This window comes from Canis aureus, chromosome 19 (genome assembly GCF_053574225.1).
Source record: "Canis aureus isolate CA01 chromosome 19, VMU_Caureus_v.1.0, whole genome shotgun sequence".
NCBI classification, from domain to species: domain Eukaryota; kingdom Metazoa; phylum Chordata; class Mammalia; order Carnivora; family Canidae; genus Canis; species Canis aureus.
This window is the reverse complement of record NC_135629.1, coordinates 28,197,433-28,222,830: the sequence shown is the minus strand read 5'-3', so window position 1 is coordinate 28,222,830 and position 25,398 is coordinate 28,197,433. Positions and strand designations below refer to the sequence as shown.

The window sequence follows — 25,398 nt, the reverse complement described above, 5'->3', positions numbered from 1 at the left end:
TGCTGAAGGGCAGCAGAGCAAAATAAAATATATGGAAACTTTTCATGTGCTTTAATTATGGTTGCAAAGAACACCTGAACGCGGATAAGAGTTGGTGACAGTGCATAATGTAATGATACATAAGCACCACGGGGAAGGGGTGTGTGAAGGACCCAAACTGCGTGGTGATCCCAGAAGAGTACCTCCAGGGCAGAAATTGGAGTCTGTTTGGAGGTGAGAGGTTATGGGGACGAGCTCCCTTGGGTCGCTTCAGATCTTTCTGGGCTCACACACATCTCTGTTCCTGGTCCTGCTCTCAGCTTGAGCTTCTGCTCCCTCATCTTTTATCTTGCCCCGATGCTAGAGGGCCCAGCTCTGCCTTCTGGCTGCCCTCCCTAGACATCATCCCAGCTTCAGCCTACATTGCCTACAGCCCCATTCTCTCAGAATCCCTTAATTTATATTCTTGAGAAAGGTAATCTGATTGGTCTAGTCTACCATGCTACATCACTTACATCACTTAGAGATTGCTGGCTAGGTGCCATACTTGACTCCAGCATTGTGGCTGAAGAGGAGGAAGGAGAGTGCGTCGTAAGGTAAAACCGTGGCTACCTGAAGGCCATGCTCCCCAGGAAGGCAGAGTATTTCCAACACAACTCAAGCCTTCATCCAAAGGCTCTCAGAAGGCCTTAGGATGAAATAAGACTCGTCTGCAACTCCCAAGTCCTCATGGTTAGCATGGGTGAGAATATTTGCTACTTCAGATTTTATGCCTGGTGGAAAGTCGAGTTTGTAAGCTCCTTTAGGGTAGGAAGTTATGTTTTGTGCATTGCTGTATTCCAAGCACGTAGAACAGTGCCCAGCACAGAGGAGGTTCCCAATAAATACTTGTTGAATGAATAAATGTTATCGCACTATCCAGCAACTCCCAAATGTTGTGGATCAGACACGGGAAAATCTGATTTACATACTGCTTTGGTCCTGGCCCCTTGACAATGTTAATGCCATCCTAACCACAACACAGCCATGGACATAACTCTCTAGACAACCCACTTATTATTTGCTTAGAGGCTATTACAAATATTTTGGGGTTGTTTGGTTTTAATTCCTGCTAATAACTAAAAATTAACTGTGTGGCCTGAGTAGGAGTTGGTTTCTAGGATCCTTAAGGAACAAAGGTGCAAAGAAAACAAAGCATTTAAACTGGTAGTTCTCAACCAGGAGTGATTTTGCCCCAAAGGTACATTCAGGAATGTACCACACTTTAAAAAAATTGTGTTAAAATAAAGATAACATACAATTTATCATTTTCAAGTGCTGAGTTCAGTAGTATTAATTGCATTAATATATTTGGGCAAACAATCTCCAGATTTTTCATCTTGAAAAACTGGGACTCTACACCCATCAAGTAACTTTCTATTCTCCTTTCCCTGCCAGTCTCTGGACACTACCATTCTATTTTCCATCGCTATGAATTTGACTACCCTAGGTGTCTCACGTAAGTGGAATTACACAATGTTTTTTTCTAACTGGTTTATGTCACTTCGCATGATGTCCTCTAGATTCATCTATGTCATAGCATATAACAGGATTTTCTTCCTTTTTAAGACTGAATGATATACTACTGTATGTATACACCATATCTCGTTTATCTTTTCATCCACGGACAGACATTTGGGTTGTTTCCACCTTTTAGCTATTGTGACTAATGCCGCGATGAACATAGCACATACTCATATCTTTCTGAGGCCCTGCTTTCAATTCTTTTGGGTATAAGCTCAAAAGTAGAATTGCTGGATCTTATGGTAGTTCTATGCATAAATTTTTGAGAAACTGCTGTACTCTTTTCCAATAGAGGACACACCATTTTACATTGTCACCCACAGTACACCAGGGCTCCAATTTCTTTGCTTCCTCACCCACCCTATTTTTTAATTTTTATTTTTTGATAGTAGCCATCCTAATGGGCATGACGTATGGAGAGATTTTTGGTTGTCAAAACTGAGGGGGAGGGGTGCTACTGACATCTAGTGCGTAGAGAGGTCAGCGACGTTGCTAAACATCTTACAAGGCATAGGACAGTTCTCTGCCACAAAGAATGAACTGATCCCAAATGTCAACAGCGTTGAGGTTGAAAACTCCCAGTTTACACAATCAGGTTCCTCCTTCCTGGTAAACCTCATTCCCTGACTCGTGTGGCCTCTGTATTCTTTGATGCTCGAGGGCAAATATTTTTAAAAATCTGGAAAGGGAGTGAGGACTGAGAAGATGGGCAACATTTCTTTTATTCAAATTTTATTGGAAGTTTACAAATGTATTACAGACATCAGTAAAACATATCCATTTTACAGGGCACGGATCTCAAGCAAAGTGTTCACAACAGTCTCTGGCAGAGCCCACACCAAAGGCCCATTGCAGACCTTCTTTACAAATAGCTTGACACTCGACACACAAAACAGAGTCTGGCCTGCCTCACCTTCTCAGACCCTCTGAGGTTTTGTTTATGCACTTGGAGTTAAAGCAGGAGATGGGCAGAGCAATCCTGTACAGGAAAGAATGTGTTTAGGAGAGGGAAAACTGCCAAAGTCCTAATTTGCTAAGGAAAATGAAAGACTCATAGACCTTAGAATGTTAAGTCAGGGTCCATGGTAGAACCAAAATGCTCTCTGGAAACACATGAATATCAACTAGAGAGGCTGGAGAACAGATCCTACTAGTGGGTAAAACTCTCCAAAAATTTTTTAAAACGTGGGTCAGTGACCTATTGAACACGAATGGCCAAATGCCCAGTAGGGTGAAGGGATGTCTCCAAAAACTCTCAGGATAGAACAATTTTTTTTTTTTCTATCCTACAGATCCATCATATCTAAATCACCAGAAATGTTTTCCTACACTGCTTGACTTTCCTCCCTCCTTTTTTTTTTTATTCCCCTTTGGGGAAAGCTAGTTTTGTCAGCAGGAAGTAAGCTTATAAAAGAGTATAGCTCCCAATAGTGAGTCATGGTTTATGGCAGTCTTGTGTTGACTGGGCTACTATTATGAGAAAATGGAAAAGGAATCCAATCCTTTCTTGGTCCTAACCCTTGACAACTACTTCCAAGTGGTCAAACAAGCCCCGGTGTCTGCTGATGCCCCCATAGGACCAAGGCAAAGCTGTTTTCATTTCTGCTTCCCTTGAGCTTTGAGAGCTGTATCTCAAAAGGCGGCAATCTGTGACTGCCTTCAAAATCAGGAGGGGAGGCTTAGCTGAGTCCAGCAGCTGGAGGGCTGTCCATAGAGCCCATTTCAAAGCCTTGAAGGTGCTAAACGGTTGCTAATAGCAACTCTCCTGGCATGGAATATTCAGATAACTGGTTTTATTTCCCACTTTCCTTTGTCATAGATAGATTCTCCTCCTTAGGCATTTAGCATCTGGTTTCTGTTAGACAGAAACATACAAAGAGCACTTCTCCTTGGAATTTAAATATTTGTGTTATTTCTTGTTAGAAGGTGGGATTAGACGAAGAATAAGATGGCCTCTTATTTGACCTCTGCAAAAGGATGAACAGAAGGCTGCCTGTAATGATTGGCCAAGAACACGGGAATGCAAAAGGAGGCCAGAGATTTGTCTTTGTTTTGCTTAAAGAAGTCAGCCTCCACTTTTAGCATCCACAAAGGAACTGGGCAGTCACTTAATAACTTAAATGAACTCACAGTCATTTATGAACGATGCTTCCTAAAAAGTTGGTGTACTCTTTGGGGCCAATGGCAAAAGATGGAAAGACAAAAATCAGTTCACAAATGAGATTTGTTATCAAATAACCTCAGTTCTGATCGACTGATCCTAGCCAGTGGGAGTGTCACAAGGATTTCTGAAGCTGCATCCGTGCTCCCTGGGAAGGTGTACAGTGACAAATTGGTTTTATCTGCCAGGCTATCAGGGATAGCAGAGCATGTGCAACATACATGTCATCACCGGCTGCTTCTGAACTCAGCAATGGCGAGTGGTACCCGAGAAGTGGAAAGCCACCGTAGGAGAAGGAATGATCATTTGTTGCAGTGCAAAAGCATGCCACAGAATGGGACAAGAGGATGAGAAAGAGCTGCCTTCTGATCCCCTATTGCAAATACAAAATTGCCTGTTCCCTGGGCTGGCTGAGGGCAGAAAGGAAGAATGAGAGATGAGAAGGTGAATGTAGAAAGAAGGCATCAAACAAGCAACACTAGGAATTCCACCCGTCTTGAACCTGCACAGGACCAGGAAGCATGGTCTCACCCCACTCACCTTCACACTTGATAGAGATCCCGGAACTACATGACAGAAGGAAGGGTTACCTGAATGCCACACTCAATGCCACCAGACTGCTAGGAAACCTGTTCCCGGTATCAAGGGTTGTATGAATTGGCAGTGCCTTTCAGGAGATGGACGGTGGCTACTTCTTCCTGGGAAAGAGCCAGTTCTGCTGCCACTGAATTGAGGGCAGCGAGAGGAAATGAACTGAACTCCAAAGCCGTGGTTTTAACCAAAAGACTAGAAGACCAATATGAAGAGAGGTAGGAAAAGCAAACCCAAGGCATTAGAGATGAGAGGAAACTAGCAAAAGATTGCTTTTCTAGAACAGTCTATCAAACATGAAATGATGATCCAGGAAGAGGTGAGTGTAAGCCCCACTCACAGGCCAAACTTGACAAGGAAGAGCTTGTGGTCATGACGGAGGAATCAGGTAACGACCTTAATTAAGCTCTTGCCTCAGAAGAGAACGCATTGAGTTTTAGGGAACGGGATTCTGTGATGCTAGGTGTAAGCTATCATTAACAGCTGGACTTCCTAAAACAATGACATCCTGCTCTCTCCAGGGCCTTCACTGGGAGGTCCCATCAGCTTTGTGGTGATTGGACCGTCCTCACGGGCATTGTCTGTAAGGTGCCTGGCTGCACGTGGGGTGGGGAGAAGCAGCGGTGAAACACGTGGAGGTGATCTTGTTTCTAGACGGTGCGACCCTGAGGCTCGCATCTCACTATGCTTCAAGCTCTGGCCAGTTCAGCGGCCGGATGCTCCCTGGGCAGCTAGCTCTGAAATCGCTTCTTCCTCCCATCGCTTCATGGGATGTGGCTACTTGTGGACTTCCGGCCACCCTCTTCTTTCTGCTGATAGTGGCTCAAGCCTCATCTGGGGAAAGTAAGAGGAACTTTTGAAAAGGATGGAGTTAGAAAGCAGCTTTTACCAGGAGAATTTCTTTCAATGGATTCCAGGCCGCAGAGGATAGACATTATTTTCAGCTTTTTTGCTATGTTAAGCGATCTACTTTTGTCTCTCTTTTCTTTTTCCAAAATGCCTTTTTTTATTCTCAATCAATCAAGGAACTCGAAACTCCAAATTGGACTCGCCCGATTTCTACCAGAAACCTGCCACTTCAGTAGCATGGTGTTGCACATTATTTCTTAATCGGTTTTTTGCCAAGCAGTTTACAAACTTACTATACAAACGTAATAGAGTTAATTCTCCGGAGGCTTGGATAATTAATGAAGCATTTAGATATGAAGATAGCATGCGGAAAACAGCCACAACCAACATTTGCATTGCTTTTTTTTAAAAAATCAGTGACAATGACAAATGTCATATTAATACCTGAAAAGCAAATTATTTTAATACATCCTGAATGGAGTGCCATTTTCACGTCCTTTACAGCCTTCTTTTCCCCAGACCCATTTGGGATGGTGTCTGAAAAGCCACTTTTCACATTCTCTCCATAAAAAAATACTAGAAAATATTAACTACTATACTGAAAAGAGACCACGCTCACCTCACCATGGCAGATGGCCACTGAGATACACCGTGTACTACATCAACAGTACATCTCACTAAAGGTGGGTCCTCCGATGGATTATTTCTACTGCCACAATCCATTAAAGGGAGGAGGAGAATGGAACAAAAAGCAAGCGCTTCATTCGGAACTGAAGCAAGGTAGGAAGTTTTATTTTACTATAAACAACACAACCGTTAAATGTCTTCTTCAAGCAAACTCACTTTTTTTGAGCCCATTTTCTGTCTGACCAACAGTCCCCAAAGTTCAACATGGAAATCTCCCTCTGAATAGCATTTATTTTTCAAGGTCATTACCCTGAAATCTCCTGAGCAGCTCCCTTTCCTGGGTTACCCAGACACTCTGGTTGTGGGGTGTGTTAAACTGGACTCTTTCCACAAGCACTGGGGTGGGGTGGGGGGCGTTCTTCAAGGTGGCAGTCACTTCCACTCTACTGCATCTCCAGAAGTACTTCTTTGCTCTGACCTTCCCCTTCAGCCTCTATGCTTGACCTGCCTCCCGCTTTCCAATTTCCTCGGTCCTTCTCCCCGCATGACGTACAACCTAGGACACCCCATCACTCCCAGAGCCCCACAGAACCTTCTGTCCTTAAATGTCTACAGCTTCAGTTCATTTGCACTGAGGACAACCGGTTGTCAGGCTAAGGCAGCTGTTCCGTCTGCCTTGGTAAAGGAAAGCAGATAATATAATCCAGGAAACATGAGCACCAGAAAATAATGCCACACTCAAAGCAACGTCATGCTGACATCACACGACGGGTACCACTCACAGTCACTTTCATTTTCCCCAAGGGACAGATCAAGAGTGAGCAACTTCCACATTCCTAGTGGGGACAGCATTGTTGCTCACGGGACTTTACGGACACTGGTTGGTTTCTCTAATTGGCAAAAGTTAACGTTTGCAATTAAAAAAAAAAATTACTATCACTTTGTAGGGAAGAAATTCTACCAAGGGTGGGAGCAGACTTAAGGATGTCTCCTTAAGATGGAATGGAGCATAAAATGCTTTGGGTGTAATAATACTTTTTTTTTTTAGCCACAAAAAGCCAAATTGAATAAACTCCTTTGAAAAAAGGTCTCACTGACATGTAACAAATTTGTATAGAAAAAAGAAAAAGAAAAAAAAAAAAAAAGGCGGTCCTGGACCACCTGTGAGTACTACTCAAAGACGACGCTGGATGTGCATGCAAGTCTTCACTGAGTCCTACGATATAGAAATTCCTTTGATATTACAAAATACAAAAATATTTTATCAGAACTCTCATTTACATTGCATTTACAATGGACATGTAAATAACTTAGTCTGGGGTCCTGGCTAATAAACAAATTACTTACTGGAAAAAGAAAAAAAAGGGGGGGGGCCCTAAAAGTAAGAGAACCAGAGAGGATATAAGCGAGCGGGGAAAACAGTTTGCCATCTTGCGAAAAGGCGACTCAACACAGACTTACGGGAAGGGAAGGAGGTGACCAACCCTGGCCTCCACAGAGTCTAGAGCGTTTCCAAAGTGAAATGTGCAAATAATATTCAACATGCCGAGAACTGTGACTACCTATTGAGTCAGTCTATATAACCTTGCCTCCACACCGCCAGCATTTCCCTCTGTCTCCTCCAGCAACCACCCCCCCCAAAAGCGCTTTAGGACTTAAAACAGTGCAAGTTTCTCCACGTACATTCTCAGCTCCCATCTTCCCCCCATTCCCCTGACCCCCATCCTATTAAGAGATGATGCAGTTTTTGCTCTTCTGTCTTTTCCTGCTGTGCAACTGTCCCCTGCCCCCTAACGTGGAGGACTTGGGGAGGCCGTAGGAGCTGTATTTGTGCAACAGCTCATCGCTCGTGACATATCGCAGGCGGGCCGGCTGGGGGATGGGTTCTCCTAGGAAATAGCCCTCGTTGTCGGACTCCGAGGAGGAGGAGCACGTGGAGCACCAATCGTACTCGGTGAAGTAGGGTCCCCATCGCTCCCCAAAGGCGTTCTGCAGGGCCAGGTCCGACACGGTTCTCGGGCACTGGCCGTACAGGTCCCTCCGGGACCCCTGGCCCAGGCTCTCCTGGAAGCTCCGCTGGCGCAGGAACTGGTCGTAGTCCTCCCGGGCTCGGAGCGGGGGCCTTTCTTTCAACCGAGACAGGGCCTCGCGCTCGCTGGCCAGGTGCAGGGCGTTGTCGGAGCGGGAGCGCCGGGAGCGCCGGGAGCGGTGAGGCCGGGGGCGGCGGCCGTCGTCGCGGGAGACACTCCGCCGCCGCGTGCGCTCGCTCAGGGGCTGGATCCTCAGGCCCTCCTGCCCGGGCAGCTTGCCGCCCGCCATGCCCCCATCGAAATCAAAGCTCTGGTGCAGCCTCCCGTGGGCCTGCAGGTCTCTGTAGCCGATGGGGTTGCCCAGCTGGTGCAGGTTCCCCTCCATCTCCTGGTACTGCTGCGCCGAGAGCAGGCTGCGGACCGACTCTGCGCTGCGGAACTGCATGGACGAGTTCAGCGTGCCCATGTTGCTCAGCTTCTCCGAGACGTTCATTCCAGAGTCTTTGCTGAGGTCAGGCATGGAAAAGCGGGACAGGTGCTCCTGGCGCTTGGCGCCGCCGTCTGCGGACAGGCCTGGGGAGGGGAGAGGGAAGAGAGGACCGCGGAGGTTAACGCAAACGTGCAGTCTTGTTCATCTGAACCACCCCCTGTTGGAGATCGCTGCATACGGTTGTGCAGTTTGTACACTGCACAGAGGCTGTCTCAGGACGTGCCTGGGCGGGGGCAGGGCTCTCTCTCTCTCTCTCTCTCTCTCTCTCTCCCTCCTCCACAGCGGGTAGGGCACCTGGTTAAAATGCATCCACAGGGGGATCCCTGGGTGGCTCAGTGGTTTAGCACCTTCCTTTGGCCCAGGGCGCCATCCTGGAGTCCCAGGATGGAGTCCCACATTGGGCTCCCTGCATGGAGCCTGCTTCTCCCTCTGCCTGTGTCTCTGCCTCTCTCTCTCTCTCTCATAAATAAATAAATCTTAAAAAAAAAAAAATGCATCCACAGAGGTACCTTCTACTAGCTACGAACTCCTCCAAAGACTCATTGTGCATCTTATGCATGATGCTTCCTCTGTTTAGAATTTCACTTTACAGAGTGCTTCAATTACCTTTTTGATCTGATGATGCACTGTAAGTACGCAGGACAGATGTTTTGGATGTGGAGGGTTTCAGCTACAGAGGCTGGGCCATGCCCAAGCAAATCCTCCTGTGCCCGCAGTCCCTAAGCACCACATCTCCAATGTCTGGTACACTAAGTGACTCCCTGGGTGTACGCAGAGGGATATTTGCTCTCTCAGGCTGTTTAGTGAATGACTGCTCCAGGGTTTTAAAGGGGCTCCTAACAGCTAGAAAATGTGAATGGAGCTCTGGGGCTCTCCTTCCTCCTCTGGGCAGGCACTTTTTAAAACAACATCATGAACAGCGGGTGATCTCTAGCAATGGATGTGGAGCCCCTAAGTGTCATCACTGGCACAGCTGAAATAAAAACTGTTTTGCAGGTAGCAGGAGATTCTTGACTTAAGTAACTTCCATTTTGCCCACCCTAAAGCAACACACTCTGAAGAAAAGCTTAAGAATGGCCCAGGTGGTAAAATCTCAGCATTTTTACTCATTATCTGTTGGAAGATGAGCGGTTTTGCCATTGCTGGTTGCAGAAAACCTGTCTTTGGGTCGCAATGGCCCATTATGACCCCTGCCACTGATTATGCTTCCCTACCTGCTGGAGCCAGCAGCTTCCACTCCCTTGACAAAACCAATGTTACGAACAGTTTGAAAAACTACTTAGCAATATCTATTTTAGCTAAACACACCCTCACACACACACGAATTATCAATGAAGCTGCTTTGAATATGTGTGTCCTTTGTGTGTGTGTGTGTGTGTGTGTGGACTCCTGTATTATTTCTGTTGGGTGTACAACAAGAGTGGAGGTTCTGTGATTTTCCATTGCTAGTCTTGATTATATACCTAACAGAAATCAGTTTGTAGGTCCAAAAAAGTATAAGGGTATTCAGAGAAGCTCTCTTTATAATAGCCTAGAACTAGAAACACTCAGACATCAATTAATAGGAAAAAGGATAAATAAGTTGTGGTATTTTCTACCATTCCTTCTTAAAAGGAATTAGGAGTCTAGAGAGGTGGCTGATTCCAGGACAGGAGAAGTGAAGGTAAAATAGAAGCCTGGAATATTTTGCTATGTCAAAAAGGAAGAAAGGGATGCCTGGGTGGCTCAGTGGTTAAGCACCTGCCTTTGGCTCAGGTCATGATCCTGGGGTCCTGGAATCGAGTCCCACATTGGGCTTCCTGCAGGGAGCCTGCTTCTCCCTCTGCCTCTTTCCCTGCATCTCTCATGAATAAATAAATAAAATCTTTTTTTTTTAAAGGAAGAAAGTCTTACAAATTAAAAATGAGGGTCTCCCACTAGCTAAAGCAGAGCAACCCGAGCATCAAAACATTTTAAACAGTAATGGTTTATAAACCACTGAAAAAAAAGAGGGAATCATGAGTCCAAACTGAGAGCAGATAAACATCAATAAATTAACGGGGGAGAAAAGTGGGCTCTTATACACAGAATATTGGGCAGAATGAGTACACACAGAAGCGGTGCTGGATTTGGAAGCCCATCATTTCATAACCACTCTAGGTAAAGACTGATTCATGCAAGAATTGAATTATGCTAAAGTCAGGGGGTAAAATTTGATGGAGGAACAGGATATTTGCGTGGTGTTAAGTGTTTCTTCACATATTTATTAGCTGTAAGGAAAAACCTAGTAGCTACACAATGGAGAAATCAGACAGCACTTTGACCAGGAGATCAAACTTAACGACATTGATGAGGTGGGACTGGACATTGTGTGCCTCCCGACATAGGTCCTAGAAGGACACGCTATCACTCATGCAGTGTTCCAGCCAGGAACACATTTCCTGAATGGATTCAGAAGGAAACATTAGAACAACTCCCAAATGGGTAAAATTCTATTAAGAAAAAAAGGGACGAGGGGCATCTGGGTGGCTCAGTGGTTGAGCGTCTGCCTTTGGCTCAGGTAGTGATCCTGGGGTTCTGGGATCGAGTCCTGCATTGGACTTCCTGCAGGGAGCCTGCTTCTCCCTCTGCCTGTGTCTCTCATGAATAAATAAATAAATTCTTTTTTTTTTTTAAGAGGACTATATTCCTAAACATATATCTTTTTCAGTATTATAAAAGTCTGAGGGAATGCTCTATGCTGAAGAACACTAAGGAACCATGGCAACTATATGGAATACCTGATCCCGACTGGAACCTATTCTCTAGTGAGAATATTAGAGAGGATAACTGTGGGCAAAAATTGGGACATGGGCAATTAATAAACATATTATGCTAAATTTGCTGTGGTAATTTTGATAACAGTGGTAATTATGATAATTGTTGGAGAAGATCCTTCCTCTTGGGAAATACCCATGAAAGGATATGATAGTACAGAGCTGGATGTGACTTCCTCTCAAATGGTTCAGAAATAGATTGCGTCTCTGTGTGTGTGTGTGTGTGTGTGTGTGTGTGCGCGCGCGCGCATGCGATGGAACAAACAATACACTAATAAACGAAAGGGGTAAACTGTTAACCACAGGTAAATCTAGGTAGGTAAAGTACATTCTGGGTATCATTTGTTCCATTTTTGCAACTTTTCAGTAGATTTGAAATCATTGCCAACTAAAAAGCTTCCTAAAAATTATAGTGTATGCATATACAATGGTTTGGGTTTCAATGCATGGGGAAGTTACTGGGGGCTGGGAGGCAGGAGGCAGGGGGTGGGTGGCATATGCTGTTGGTGTCTAGTGGGCAGAGGCCAGAGAGAGGTTGCTGAACACCCCACGATGCACACACAGGGCAGTCCCCACAACAAAAACTTATCCAGTGCCAGACGTCAGTAATGCCACAGCTAAGAAACCATGATGTGGAATTCCACGTGATGATGGGAATGAACTATACCCAGCAATACCCGAAGGCTGAATGTCATAGAAAATGCTGGCAGACACACGTGCTATGTGAGCCCATTGACATGAAGCTCAAGAGAAGCCTGAGGCTGTCTATGGTGGCAGAGATCAGGACAGTGGGAAGGGACATAAGACCAACTTCGAAGATGCTGGAGATGTTCTATATCTAGGTCTGGATGATGGTTATAAAAGGAGACACATGGAAAAATTCTGTGAGGTGTAGTTTTAATATTTTGTTTACTTTACCTTACATAAGTCATACCTCAGTAAAATGGTGTAAAAATAAAGCAGTGCTGTCATTAAAGTGCCAGATTTGAATGCCAGATATGCTTATGGAGAAACCATTCTGCCAACCACGATATTTTCATATGTATTTTTTAGCTTCATTGCTGGGGTACTTGTCAGGGCAGGATGAGTGCTTTAACTCTGGTTTTCCCTGCTGCTTATCCCTGACACACACATCATAAAAGCTGATTTACAACAGCCTAATCACTTCCAGAACCTCCCCAACCTGAAGGCGGAGAGGACAGGACAGCAACCAAGGATGATGAATGAGTCGTCGGAGCGGATGAACTCCATCCAGTAGGGAAGGAAAAGATTCTTCCAATTACAGGGAGAAGCAAAAACTATACAGGTGGGCATATGAGCTTTCCCGGCTTTCTCTTCCAGCTCCGGAGTGGAATCGGCGTCAGCGTCAAGAAGCCAGCAAATACCATAAATTCCCAAACAAGCCGTTTTCCTGACCCTGTCATTTATAAGCCCCTAAGTCAAGCATTTCTGAGGACATCCCATGTGTGAACAGATCCTTTTTTCGATGAGGAGGTCAGCATGAAGATGGGCAGCTTCTGTCCTGCTGGGAGGTGATCTTGCCCTCTCTTGTTGTACTTCTGTGTTCTGGGCAATCTTAGGATAACCCTAACCACCTTGGCCCTCCCCAGAAAAGAAACATGCTTCTTCAAGAACAGGAGGGGCCCGTTGCTCAACTCACCACCGACCACTATCACTTACCCCAAACATAGGCTATTCCCTGGGGGATACGTGGGTGGAATTGGAAATGCTACCTGCACAGTGCAGACTTCATTAATACATTTATTTACTTACTAATAAACCTTCTTTTTTAAATATTTTATTTATTTATTCATGAGAGACACACAGAGACAGAGAGAGAGGCAGAGGGAGAAGCAGGCTCCATGCAGGGAGCCCGATGCGGGACTTGATCCCGGGACCCCAGGATCACACTCTGGGCCAAAGGCAGGCACTAAACCGCTGAGCCACCGAGAGATCCCACTAATAAACCTTCTTATTGATTAACTCAGACTTTTCCCCAGGGTCTTCCTGCACACAGAACATGAACAGAATGGCCAATGTTGCCCACTGATGAGCAACAATCATGTATTTGCCCTTAAACAGGTGTCTCTGTGGTTAATTTCAATATTGGCAAAATCCAGAGTCCTTATGCAGACCTCAAAGCCCTCAGGTCTCTCCAAGATCACCCGCTGGATGCTCTTCCCAGCTTACTTGGTTTTAGCTATATCTACACACCCACCTGCAAGCTCATTCCAGCCCTCTTTGGAAAACTCTCCCCTTGTATGGCTGATTTCTGCAGATCATTAATGTCACCTCTTTCAGAGATACCTGTCCTGATTATACTTTCTAAAGTAGCAAGTTGTCCCCCTCAACAACCAGTCACTTTGTAGCCTTGACTTTTAAGGGCCCCACCCTGACTAATTTTTTTAAGTTCCTATGTTTGCAGTTGAATGGATGTCTCCTGGGAGCAGGGATCATGTCCCCTGTTCACTGGACTCCCCCTGAAATAGGAGTGCCCCACTGGTGCTCAGTAAGTATTTATGGAATTAAGGTCAATGAATCCTCACTCTGCCACAGCTAGGAAGAAGCAGCTGCCCTCTGACCTGGAGTGGGCCAGGACTTAAAGAACTACCAATGGTAATTCGGATGGGTGGGATGCCAACCGTCAAGAACAGAAACACACGGTCACACATGTCAATCTCATTGTGGTGCTCTGTTATACGGTCTACCATCTGGGGCTTCTCCAATTTTAAAGTTGAAGAACGTGTGGTTTATAATTAGCTCCTCGATCTGCACAAAGTGTTTGGGTTTATTAATCATAGCTCTGGAGATGTGTTTAAATTAGCAGCTTCCATGCCCCCAAGACTATCACAGATCACACCTCAACTTGAGAAACCCTCCTTCTTTCCCTGTAAGTTGAACCAGAGAGCTACTTCCTGGCTGGGTGACTTAGGACAATCTTTGAGCCTCTAGAGGCACATCTCTAAAATGGGTATAACAAATCTGAGTTCAGGGATCCCTGGGTGGCGCAGCGGTTTAGCGCCTGCCTTCAGCCCAGGGCGCGATCCTGGAGACCCGGGATCGAATCCCACGTTGGGCTCCCGGGGCATGGAGCCTGCTTCTCCCTCTGCCTGTGTCTCTGCCTCTCTCTCTGTGTGTGACTATCATAAATAAATAAAAATTAAAAAAAAAACAAAAAAACAAATCTGAGTTCAGAAGTTGTAGTGACATTAGATGAGGAGAAATGTACTCTTCCTTATTAAGACTCATCACAATTGTCATAACTTTGTGTTGTCTCTATTTCACCTTCAACTCCTCGGCTGGTCTAGAACCTCCAAGAGGGCAGGAACTGACTCCTGTTTGCTAGCCCCCATCTCACTGCCTGGTATTGTGGTATTCTGTATGCTGGAAGAAAGTAGTAAGCAAGACCCCAAACTGCCAATGAAAGGAAGGATGTCCCAAGATTTTTATACCCAGCCAACTGTAAAGGCAAACAAATGCCTGAAGGTGTGATTTCTATGAATGAATGAGTAAATGAATGAATGAATCCGAGAAAGATGACCCACACAGGCCAGACACATGGCAATGTTCATTGAAGATGAGCCACTCTTAAAATAATTTGAGTCTCCAAACTGCAGCTGGGGACTACTTCTCTACACAGAGGAAATTCAACTCTTTATTCCATTTGGGCAGCATGAAACTCAGTGTCATATCACTGCATATTGATAGAGTCCAACCAAATGGGGCTCTAAATGTCACTCTCTCCTGCTGCAATAGACACTTTTCTTGCTGCCCAAGCTACGATGTGTGCACATGCATGCCTGCAAGCAGGGTGTGGTGGGGGAGGTGGAGATTGCAAACTAAATTCTCTGGGAAGCCCATACAGTCTGACCTCACATGTGACACTGGCATGACCACAGTGACCCAACGCGTTCTGGAGAACCTGGCTGAAACATCCCATGTGACTGCATGAGACATAGATGTTAGGTCCTTCCTTCTCCAGTGGAACTCTGTTTTACTAATAGTCAAAGAGAGTCTTTGCCTCTCCAAATAATGCAGAATTTGTGAGAGGTGCTACACCGTGACTGTGAAACTAATGGTCTGCCTTTATCCTTATCTCAGCGATCAGTGTGGCCAGGAGCTACACAAATGTCCAGGGGCTGTAGGTTTCCATCAACATCCGTAGGCCTTGCCCCACAAGAGGAGGTCCACGCAGGATTTAGTCCACGCTTTTCTGTGGTTAAACTGTCAACACGAAGCTCCAGCTGGGGTGCTGTAAGCAATGCCAGCATGTCAGTCTGAGCAATATCCCTGCACGGCAAATGGAAGGTCTCAGAGAAGCCAGTGACAGCGAGAAAAATCAATACCCTCAAAGAATGCCCTGGGTCTGATGGAAGAAAGACAATCTTTGTGGTGTTGCCTCTCTCTGTTTATTATGAGAACAGAAAGTACATGCTCGAGTCCAGAGAGACGACAATGCAGACTTCAAGGTAACAACAGCCCTTTTGCTACATCTTTCCATTCCTTATTTATTGCCTTTCTAGTCCTATTTCTCCCCTCCACAGAATCTGGCAGAGAAAGACATAGTAGTGTTTCTGCCAACCTAAATGGTGCATTCTCATTTTACGTCTCAGTGTAGTAAAAGAAAGAGTAACTACTCACCTTAGACCTCTAGACATTTACAACTCACACTGATGATTTAGTTCACTTGGAGGAAGGTTTTCCCTATATGACTTTTTAATTTTTTTTCCCCTGAAGTAGAGATATGAATAGGAACTGTTTGGAACAGGAATTTGGAAACTAAAGCCCATGGTCCAAATTCAGATTACTAATTGTTTTTGTAAATAAAGTTTTATTAGAATGCAACTATACCTATTCATTTGTATATTGTCTAGAACTGCTCTCCCACTATAATGACAGGAATAAATAGTTGTGACAGAGACTGTATGACCTACAAAACCTAAAATATTTGTTATCTGGTCCTTTCTAGAAACTGTCAACCTCTGGTTTAGAACGGGAATGTGCTGGGAAGCTGTCTCAAGACTAAGCATCCCCAAAGTCGTGCACTCAGCACAGTCTAAGTCTCTCAGAGCATGAAAAAAAAAAAAAAGTCTTTGAGGGACAAGCTGATTCAAGTGTGTCGGGGGTGGGGAAGGTAGACTGATCGGATCCCTTGGGATCCCCTCTTTCCAACTAAGTCAATTGATTTCATCAACACTCTGAATTTCAAATTGGCAACAGCTGGAGAGAAGCTGTCATCTGGGCAGTGGAGTTTAACCACCACCACATGTTCCTTAGTGACAGGGCACAGAATGTTTGAAAAGAGTAGGACAGGGAAGGCTGAGGGGTGAGGCTGGCAAGACAAGGAGAGGGAAAAGGAAAGGAAGGGAGAGATTATGGACACACTCAAAATTCCTCGCTACTAAGAGTGTGGCCTGTGACCAGTGGCAACGGCATCCTAACCCGACTTGCAGAATCCCGACCTGCATTTGCACTGGAGCCTCTGGTGATTCACATGCCCTTGAGGGTTAGAGGAACACTGTGCCAGAGTTGTGACAGAGTTTCAGGGACAATCTGCTTTGCAACTAAAGGCCTTTAGACACCAGGCAACCCCACACCCTCAGACACTGATTCAGGGTTTCTCAACTATTAGCATCTTAGGCAGGATCTTTTTTTTTTTTTCCTGTGTGGGAGCTGTTGTATGCATCGGAGGATGTTTAGCACCATCCCAGCTCGGCTCACTAGATGCCAGTAGCACACCACCCCAGTTGTGACAACTCGCAATGTCTCCAGACACTGCCGAATGTCCTGTTGGAGTACAACTGCCCCAGCTGAGGACTACTGCTCGAATAGATCAAATCTCCCGGAATTGGGATGCTTCTGATTATAGCCTAAGGACTCTGGTTCCTGATCTTCCAGCAAAACTGGGTTAATCCTGCTCCACCCCAAATGCAAACATGAGTCTGACCACCAGATGCGGCGGGGGGTAGGGTGGGGTGGACACAACACCCTCTCTTTCTAGAGAAGGCTTTGTGCTTTCCACAAGGTTGGGGGTGGAACGTCTCCCAAATCGGGGAATTGCAAAGTTGTTTTCTAATTTCCCCTTAACAAACCCACTCCTGACAGTCTGTCTCTCCCTCAGTGGGTTTCAAGAGTTCCCTGTGGCTAAGGCCTTCACTGTCTCATTCTCCTCCCCCATTTGAAGCTTTTGAAATCTCAAGGCCTGAGGCAGCTCTCTTACTTCCTTACTCTGGACACCAGCCTGTCTAGTGGGTCCCCAGTGACGAGCTGGTCATAAGTGGTTACAGTCACGTGTCTGCCATCTGCTCCTGTGGTTCCAGGAAAAGTGCTGGCAGACGCAAGAAACAATTTCCTTCAGGCAGCTGCTGCCGAGAGGGAGGCTGAGGCAGGCTGGGGGGGAGAGGCGCACGCTTCTGACTTCACACCTCCCCGCTGCCTGCCTGGGTCCCCCTCCAGGGAAGGGCCACTTCTCCATCCCTGACCACTTGGGGAGACTGACCCACAGTAAAGCACAGCTGCTTTATAACCAGCTGGTTCTAAAGAAGCCCATGACCAATGCTGGTTTCCCCAACAACAGAGGCATTGGTTTTTAGCAGCATTCATTCCAGAGACTTGTCTTTGAGCCAGAGTAGTTGGGAAGTGACAAGTGTCACAATAGGACTAAAACCACTCTTCGTGCAGACCCAGGACAGTTACAAAATAGAGGCCGGTCAAGATCAAAACCCCGATTCAGACTGGAGGTCCCTTCCCTTCTATCTGCTGAATTGCTCATTAACTTCCCAACAAAGTTACCCCAATAAAGACCGATGTGTAAAACACAGTGAAGGGGCAGACCAGGAAGTAACATTTTTAGAAACATGTGGGGTCAATTTTAACTCCTATTCAGCTCCGTGGGGGATTGTGGCTGTGTAGCCACAAAGCCTATTGCTAATTGAAAGGATGCATAAAAAATTCAAACCAGGTGAAGACTGTTTGCCAGGGTTTGCTCTGGGCTCCTGCTGACCCCATGCTGCTTTCCAGAATCCATTTACCCAAGTCAACAAGGAGACCCACACTGGGGTCCATGCTTAGGAAACACTTGACATGGGGCAGAAGCTCAATGGCTCTCCAGGGGCAGAGGGTGGGCAGCCAGGGACTTGGAGATCCATTTGGGTTCTTTAAAGGTTCTAGACAAAGCCCTGCCACTGCCAGGCTCTGTGAACCAGGCCCTTTTGGGTGACACCTCGAAAGGATATTATACTGTACACAAAAGACAGATAACCCAATCAGCATATCATGATGTACAGCTATTACAGACAGTAGTCACAGGAGGGAGGAAGCGCAACACTCTAACAGGGAGTAAAAGACTAGCTCTACCTAGACTGAGCATTGGCAGAGAACCCTGTGCTGGTGGGTGATAATTATCCTAACACCTAAAGCATGGGAAGGAGCCAGCCCCACCAAGAATGAGAGAAAGCATTCCAGGCAGAGGGCATGAGAACATTCTGTACCAGAGAAAGTTTTGAGTGCTCTAAGAAGTGACAGTAGGGCAGTGTCACCGGAACACAGTGCACACAGTGTGTGTCGTCCTCAGGCAAGCTCCTGGCTGGCTTTGTGCCTCAGTTCCCTCACCTGTAAAATGGGAGTAAGAGTGGACTCCACCTCATTCGGGTGACAGTGAATATTTAGTGGTGCTGGTGCGGTGACATCAGATGGATTATTCTCACTTTCACCTATTTGTCACTTTTCAAGTATTTTTCTGCATGTTGTCATATATGAAATTGCTGGGCATTGATATGCAAGGTTTTCAGGTGGGTAACAGAGTGCTGGAATCATGCACCTAAGGTCACACGGCAGCCACTTCACAACTACTTCCTGCCTTTTATTTTTGTGAGTAGAAAGAGTACAAGGAAGATGGCCACAGGGCTGCTAGAGATCTGTGGGACAGGAGGCAAAGAGAGAAGTAAAGAACTGCTCCCACAATTGAGCTTTGAACCAGTGGCCACAATTCAAAAAATCTTTTTCATCAATGGATAATTTCCTATTGCATAAATATGAATTATCGCTACTCATAACAGCATGGATGAATCTCATAAAGTGAAAGATGCCAGATACAAAAGAATACAAATAGTACGATCCCACTTATATAAAATTAAAAACCATCCCAAACGAATCCAACCTATTTGAACTTAGGATAGTGCTTGCTTTGGAGATGAGGGAGGGGCGGAGGGTGAAAGGGGCTTTGGGGAGTTTCTGTAGCCCTGGTGATGGTCTATTGCTTGATCAGTGACATAATTCATTGAGCTGCAACTTATGATTCCTGCACATCTCTGCTTGTTACACACCTATCAAATGTTTATTAAAAATTACCACAAAGAGAGGCAAAGATATACTCATGACAGTTTGAACGGTGAATATGTGTCACACACTCCCCTTCTGGTGTACTAGACTGGTACGGCTAGTACCTGTGGGTCAAACTGGCAGCTAATATGCTAGGCCTTGTTCAATTTCTTTCTTTCCTCTTTAAATTGGAATGCACGGGGACCTTCACCACCTATGGGCTCATCCCCGGGCACATTTACACACTTTAACCTGCCTGTCCACAAGCCTCTCTTCCCTCTTAGGCACATGCATTTCCCACCAGTGTGGGCCAGCTTGACAATAGGGTAGAAGTTTGGTTTATGGACTTGAGGGGCAGTACTCTTTTAAGCTTGGGATCTTTGCTTCTCAAGATCCTATTTACACATAGCTGGGAGTTGACAAAGTGCTGTTCTTAGCATAAAAGTTCATGACATCATGTGTGATGGAGCCAATTCCTGGACTGACAGATGGGCGACAAGATACAGTGAAGCACAGGTAGATGGAGTGGCTTTCAAAGGGATGGGTGGATGGCACGAAGAGCTGAAAGGGCAGGGAGGGGATAGAAAGTGGATGAAAGAATAAATGCACACAAAATGATGTGTAGAAAGAGACATGGTATCGGGATTTTTATCAAGCTCTTACAAATTCAAGCTACAGAATACAGTTCTTGGGTAAGAATTAAATTTTCAAGGAATCATTATTACTTCTATTATTAATTTACACTTAAGATACTCTTCACTGGTGCCTCCCTCCATGTCTGGAGGGGAAGGCAGGATGGTAGAAGACGAAGAACTGAAAAAAGGGGAAAAAAAAGATGAGCAACTTGCCCAAAGTCATGGATGAGGTAGGGAATCAGTGACAAAGGCAGGGACTGAATTAGTTCTCCAGACTTCCAAAGGCAGCTTCTTCTCAAACTTGAGTGGGCATGCAAGTCACCCAGGGATCTTCTTAAAATGATGATTTGGCTCCACTGCCTCTGGGGCTGGCTCCGAGATTCTGAAATTCTAACAAATCCCCAGGGTGATGCTGATGTTGGTGGTCCACAGGCCCCACTTGAAACAGCAGTGGCCTGGGTCCTATCCTTTATTGTGAATTTGGAAAGAAAGCCTGGTTTCCCTTGTTCCTCCTAACACATCCAGGAAGGTGTGGATCCCAGACCAAGCAGAGGACTGTTCCTGAGCATGTAATGCCCCCAAATCTCTGGCCAGGGAACCAAAGAACTCTGACAAAGAGGGAGAGAAAGTATGATCTTGCTCTACCCTGTTCCCTTCTTCTCCACTCATTGACATAAATGAAGCTGCCACCAACCTAATTCCCTGCTTCGGACAAGAGCACACCCAGGACTGAGTTCTTAGAAAGCAGAAAGACACTGAACCTGGCCGTGCAAACTTCCCTTCCTGCTCTCGATCTGTGCCCTTCACCAGGCTTCCTGAGGCAGCTTGGGCTTGGCGAGGCTCACCCTCCACGCAGATGGGAGAAGCAGCTGCTAGCCCAGGAGGAGCTGAGAATCCAGAGTTCTCCAAAGCACTCAAATCTCTCTCCTCATCCCTTGCCAATCGCACACATATCCCAGCCTGGGAGTTAAGGAAGCTGTTCCAAAGTGTCCTCTCCGGATTATTCGAAAAAGGATTCTGTAAGCACTTAAATTGGGCAATTTCTGAAGCGCTTCTCAAAACCTTTAACTGGCTTCAGTGCAGTAGGAAGTACAAGAAAGAAGATACTTTGACAATAGGTCCCCTCCCCCACCTTGCTCCACCCTCATTCAGAAGGATACATTTTTGGGAAACAGTGGCTTAACATTGATTTCCTGTTAAAAGCCAAACATATCTGCTTACAATTTCTATCCCTGTCACTGGAACAGTGCCACGGGCAGTGGAAATGGAAGGTTAAGGCAAAAAGAAGATTATCAGTAAAATTGATCCTTTATTAAGAATTTTTAAGTTTTGGGGATCCCTGGGTGGCGCAACGGTTTGGCGCCTGCCTTTGGCCCAGGGCGCGATCCTGGAGACCCGGGGTTGAATCCCACATTGGGCTCCCGGTGCATGGAGCCTGCTTCTCCCTCTGCCTCTCTCTCTTTCTCTCTCTGTGACTATCATAAATAAATAAATAAAAAAAAAAAAAATCTAGGCTTTCCTGAAGCCCCTGGAAAGAAGTTCCAGATTTCTTTAAAAAAAAAAAAAAAAAAAGAGAAGAATTTTACGTTTTGTTAACCATGGATTTTTGCATGAATTTTGATTTTTTTAAAAATATATTTTATTTACTTTTTCATGAAAGACACAGAGAGAGAGAGGCAGAGACATAGGCAGAGGGACTCCAGGATCATGTCCTGAGCCAAAGGCAGACGCTCAACCACTGAGCCACCCAGGCGTCCCCATGAATACCACAATGAACTACTGCTTATCTTTTTTTTTTTTTTTAAGATTTTATTCATTCATTCGATAGAGAGCATAAGGAAGGGGAGCAGCAGGCAGAGGAAGAGGGAGAAGGGAGAAGCAGACTCTCCGCAGAGCAGGGACCCCGATGAGGAGTTCCATCCCAGGACCCAGGCATCATGATCTGAGCTGAAGGCAGATGCTTAACCGACTGAGCCACCCAGATGCCCCAAACTACTGCTTATCTTGATTACTGTGTTTTTGGCACCCCTTCCAATTATGTACTCACAGACATGCCTCATGCCTCCTCCTGGTCCATGCCTACCAGACAGGCCACTCTCCTTTTGCCTTATTCAAACTTTTCATTTCCTTTGTGAAATTCCATGGATTGTACGTTTCCTATAAACTGTGTTTACTGGGGTGGTGAAAAAGTAATTGGTCTGGATAGGGAAGGGCCTCGAGTCTAGTCACGGCTTTGCTGCACATGCCAGGAAGACTGAATAAATCATTTCCCCCCTCTGAACCTCAGCTCCTCTTCTGAACCTGCACTAGAGATTCTCCAACCTTCTCCCAGCTGAGAGTCTGTGATTTTTTTCTTTTTTTGAGATGTTCAAAAGGCTTGTCTTTTGTTTCTATTGAGATATTTGACATTGTATTAGTTTTGTATTGGTTGTATTAGTTTTGGGCGTTCAACACAATGATTTGATATATGTATATATTGCAAAGTGATCACCACAATAAGTCTAGTTAACGTTCATCACCATATCAAATTTCAGGTTTTTCTTGTGATGAGATTTTTAAAATCTTTCTCTTAGCAACTTTCAAATATAGAATATAGTACTATTAACTACAGTCATCATGTTGCATAAATATATCCCCAGGACTTACTTTTTTAAATTAAAAAAAAAAATTTGAGAGAGAGAGAGACACAGCACCTGCAAGTGCATGTGCAGGGGGAGGGGCAGAGGGAGAGGAAGAGAACTCCAAGCTAACTCTGAGCGGAGTGTGGAGCCCAACATGCAGCTCAGTATCACGACCTTGAGATCATGACATGCGCTGAAATCAAGAGTTGGATGCTTAATCAACGAGCCAACCAGGCACTCCCCCAGGACTTACTTATTTTATAACTGGGCATTTGTACCTTTTGACCCCCTTTATTATTTAAAAAAATTTTTTTGACCCCCTTTATTAATTTCTGTGAAAGTTTGTGATTTTGATTCTATGATCCAAGACAGATACCTCCCATTATGGGATCAGCATTGATTACCATATAGGTACCAGAAAAGGGCCTAATCCCTAAAGGAATGTGGATTCCCTGATCAAACAATCAAGGAGGTAAATGAGAGAGCAAAGAGAAATACTGAAGTGTTGTCTCAAATGAAAACACTTAGGAGGTTCCCTAAGTCAAGGAACATTTAAGGATGTAGTCCATTGACCGAAAGAAAAGAGAGGAGAAACCTAAACCCAAGATTTGTGTATTTCATCACTGCTTGTTATGTCAAACCTATTGCTAGCTCACGAGTGGATCCTATTATACCTGCTAGCATGTGCTTTGTCCCCAGAAAGCCAAAATGAAATGGCCAAGGCTCACTTTAAAATAGACTGTGGTCCTGACACTACCTGTTTCAGAATCACCTGTGCGTCTTGTTCAAATGCAGTTTCCTGGTTCTTGTCCCAGACCTACTGCATCAGAATTAATGGGAATGGAGCTCAAGATTGAATTTTCAGCAAGTGTTTTGGTTGATTCTGATGCCTATTTCAAATTTAAAAACCCACTGCTTTGAAGTCAGATGAATGTGAATAAATAAACAGGTCAGCCCCCCTCACTAGCCAGCAACCTTGGAGTTCAGAGTCTGAAAAGCCGCCTGTTATATAACTCTGCCTCGCTAGTGCCAAGCAAGGTGCGAGGATTCTGCAACCTGCCAAGCCCTGAGCTGCTTTCAGACGCAGGATTTCCAGGACAGTTTGTGTTACCTTTCCCACCAGATCTTGGCTGGTGAAGACTGATGACTTAATTCCCCAGCCCCTGTCACTAAGTGTGGTCCCTGTGCCAACCCAGCCAGGGTGGATGGCAACCCAGCTCCTCTGGAAACTGTTCAGATGGCTAGCTCCCGAGAAACCCATCAGGCTGATGGAGAATGTAGAGAGGGAGGGATTTTACTTGGTCTGGCTCCAGCCCTTGGGCCATCAGAGCTGTTCTCTGCTCTGCAAGCACATAAAACCCCCAAATATCAGAGCAGATAGGTGACCACACTGGGCATGTTCTATAGTCCTCGTCTTCAAGCATGATTTGGTCTTACCAAGTGTCCAGCTCAGAAGACCCAGTCTTTCAATTGAAAGTACAAATTTACACTACCTAGAAGAGGGCAATTTGGCAGCATCTATAGAAACTTGCAATGGGCATATCCTTTGATCCAGAGGTCCCACTTCTGGGGATGTATGCTATGGAAAAACATGAACAAGCACACAAATACAAAGAATCTGCCCTGAAACACAAATCGTACCAGTGAAAAACTGGAAAAAACCCAAGTGTTCAGCAATAGGGGATGTGTTAAAAGAACGTTGGTACAATCATACAATGAAACACTATGTCGCTTCCTTTAAGTTAGAACTATCTACACCAACAGAGAAAGATGAACAAGGTCTACTGTTAAGTAAAAAAACAAAAAAAAACCAAAAAAAACAAATTGCAAAATGGTATGATGACTTTTTTTTGTTCATAATTATTTAGCTGTCAGTGTATGCCCAGAGACAAATACTAATGGAAAATTCACCTACTGGTGGGTGGATGCAAATTAGGTTGCAATTTCAATTTCAATAGTACAATTGACCTCTGAACCACACAGGTTACAACTATGCAGGGTCCACTTATACACAGATTTTTTTTTTTTTTGGATACAGTGTAGTGCTGTAAAGGTTTTCTCTTTTCTAGTTTACTTTATTGCATAAACCTAGTATGCGATACATTTATTTATTTTTTTTTATGTTTTTTTTATGCGATACATTTAATATAAAAATGTGTTAAACTATTTGTGTCATTGGTAAGACTTCCAGTCAACAGGAGGCTTTGAGTAGTTAAGTTTAGAGGAGTCAAAAGTTATGTACAGACTTTCAACTATACGGGGATTCGGTACCCCTGGCCCTGTGTTGTTCAAGTGTCAACTGTTTACATTTCTCTAGTCTTCTAATATTTTAAAAACTATTTTTGTTTGTAATTTAGAGAAGACAATAAAATTACATGGAAAAAGTTGGGCGCTCATCCCTTTTCACCTTGGCCCACTTCTCAGGAGAGCTAGAGGCAAGATGCTTTTTCTGGGACCGAAACGGAGCTCAGGACAAGGATATTAAGCACAAAGTCTACCTCTTATAGAACACTACAAGATACAGCAAAGACAACAAATTCTACCCCAAATCTTGTGCTAAGTTAATTGGAACTGTTTGCGATGGGAAAATATCCATAGTTCACATGGAGGCATGGGAAATCTGGGCTGGTTGTTCCATATCTCAAACTGTCCCATCACTACCCACACCTTTACTCCAAAGCTCTGAGCCCCAAAGGACATGCCGCCTCTATAGCTGGTTTTAAGTATGAGCCAGAAGG

At 45.0% G+C, this 25,398-nt stretch overlaps 1 protein-coding gene across 9 annotated transcripts in view; it reads right to left on the bottom strand.

Annotated features, from left to right (window-relative positions):
- Positions 1-2,257: 2,257 nt before the first annotated feature.
- PRICKLE2 (prickle planar cell polarity protein 2) overlaps positions 2,258-25,398 on the bottom strand; it is a 320,980-nt gene continuing 297,839 nt past the window's right edge. For all 9 annotated transcript variants that reach the window (XM_077858179.1, XM_077858181.1, XM_077858180.1 and 6 more), the window contains one exon: positions 2,258-8,373. In XM_077858179.1, coding sequence (XP_077714305.1) covers positions 7,499-8,373 — 875 coding nt within the window. In that variant the 3' untranslated portion in view covers positions 2,258-7,498. The remainder of the gene's footprint in view (positions 8,374-25,398) is intronic.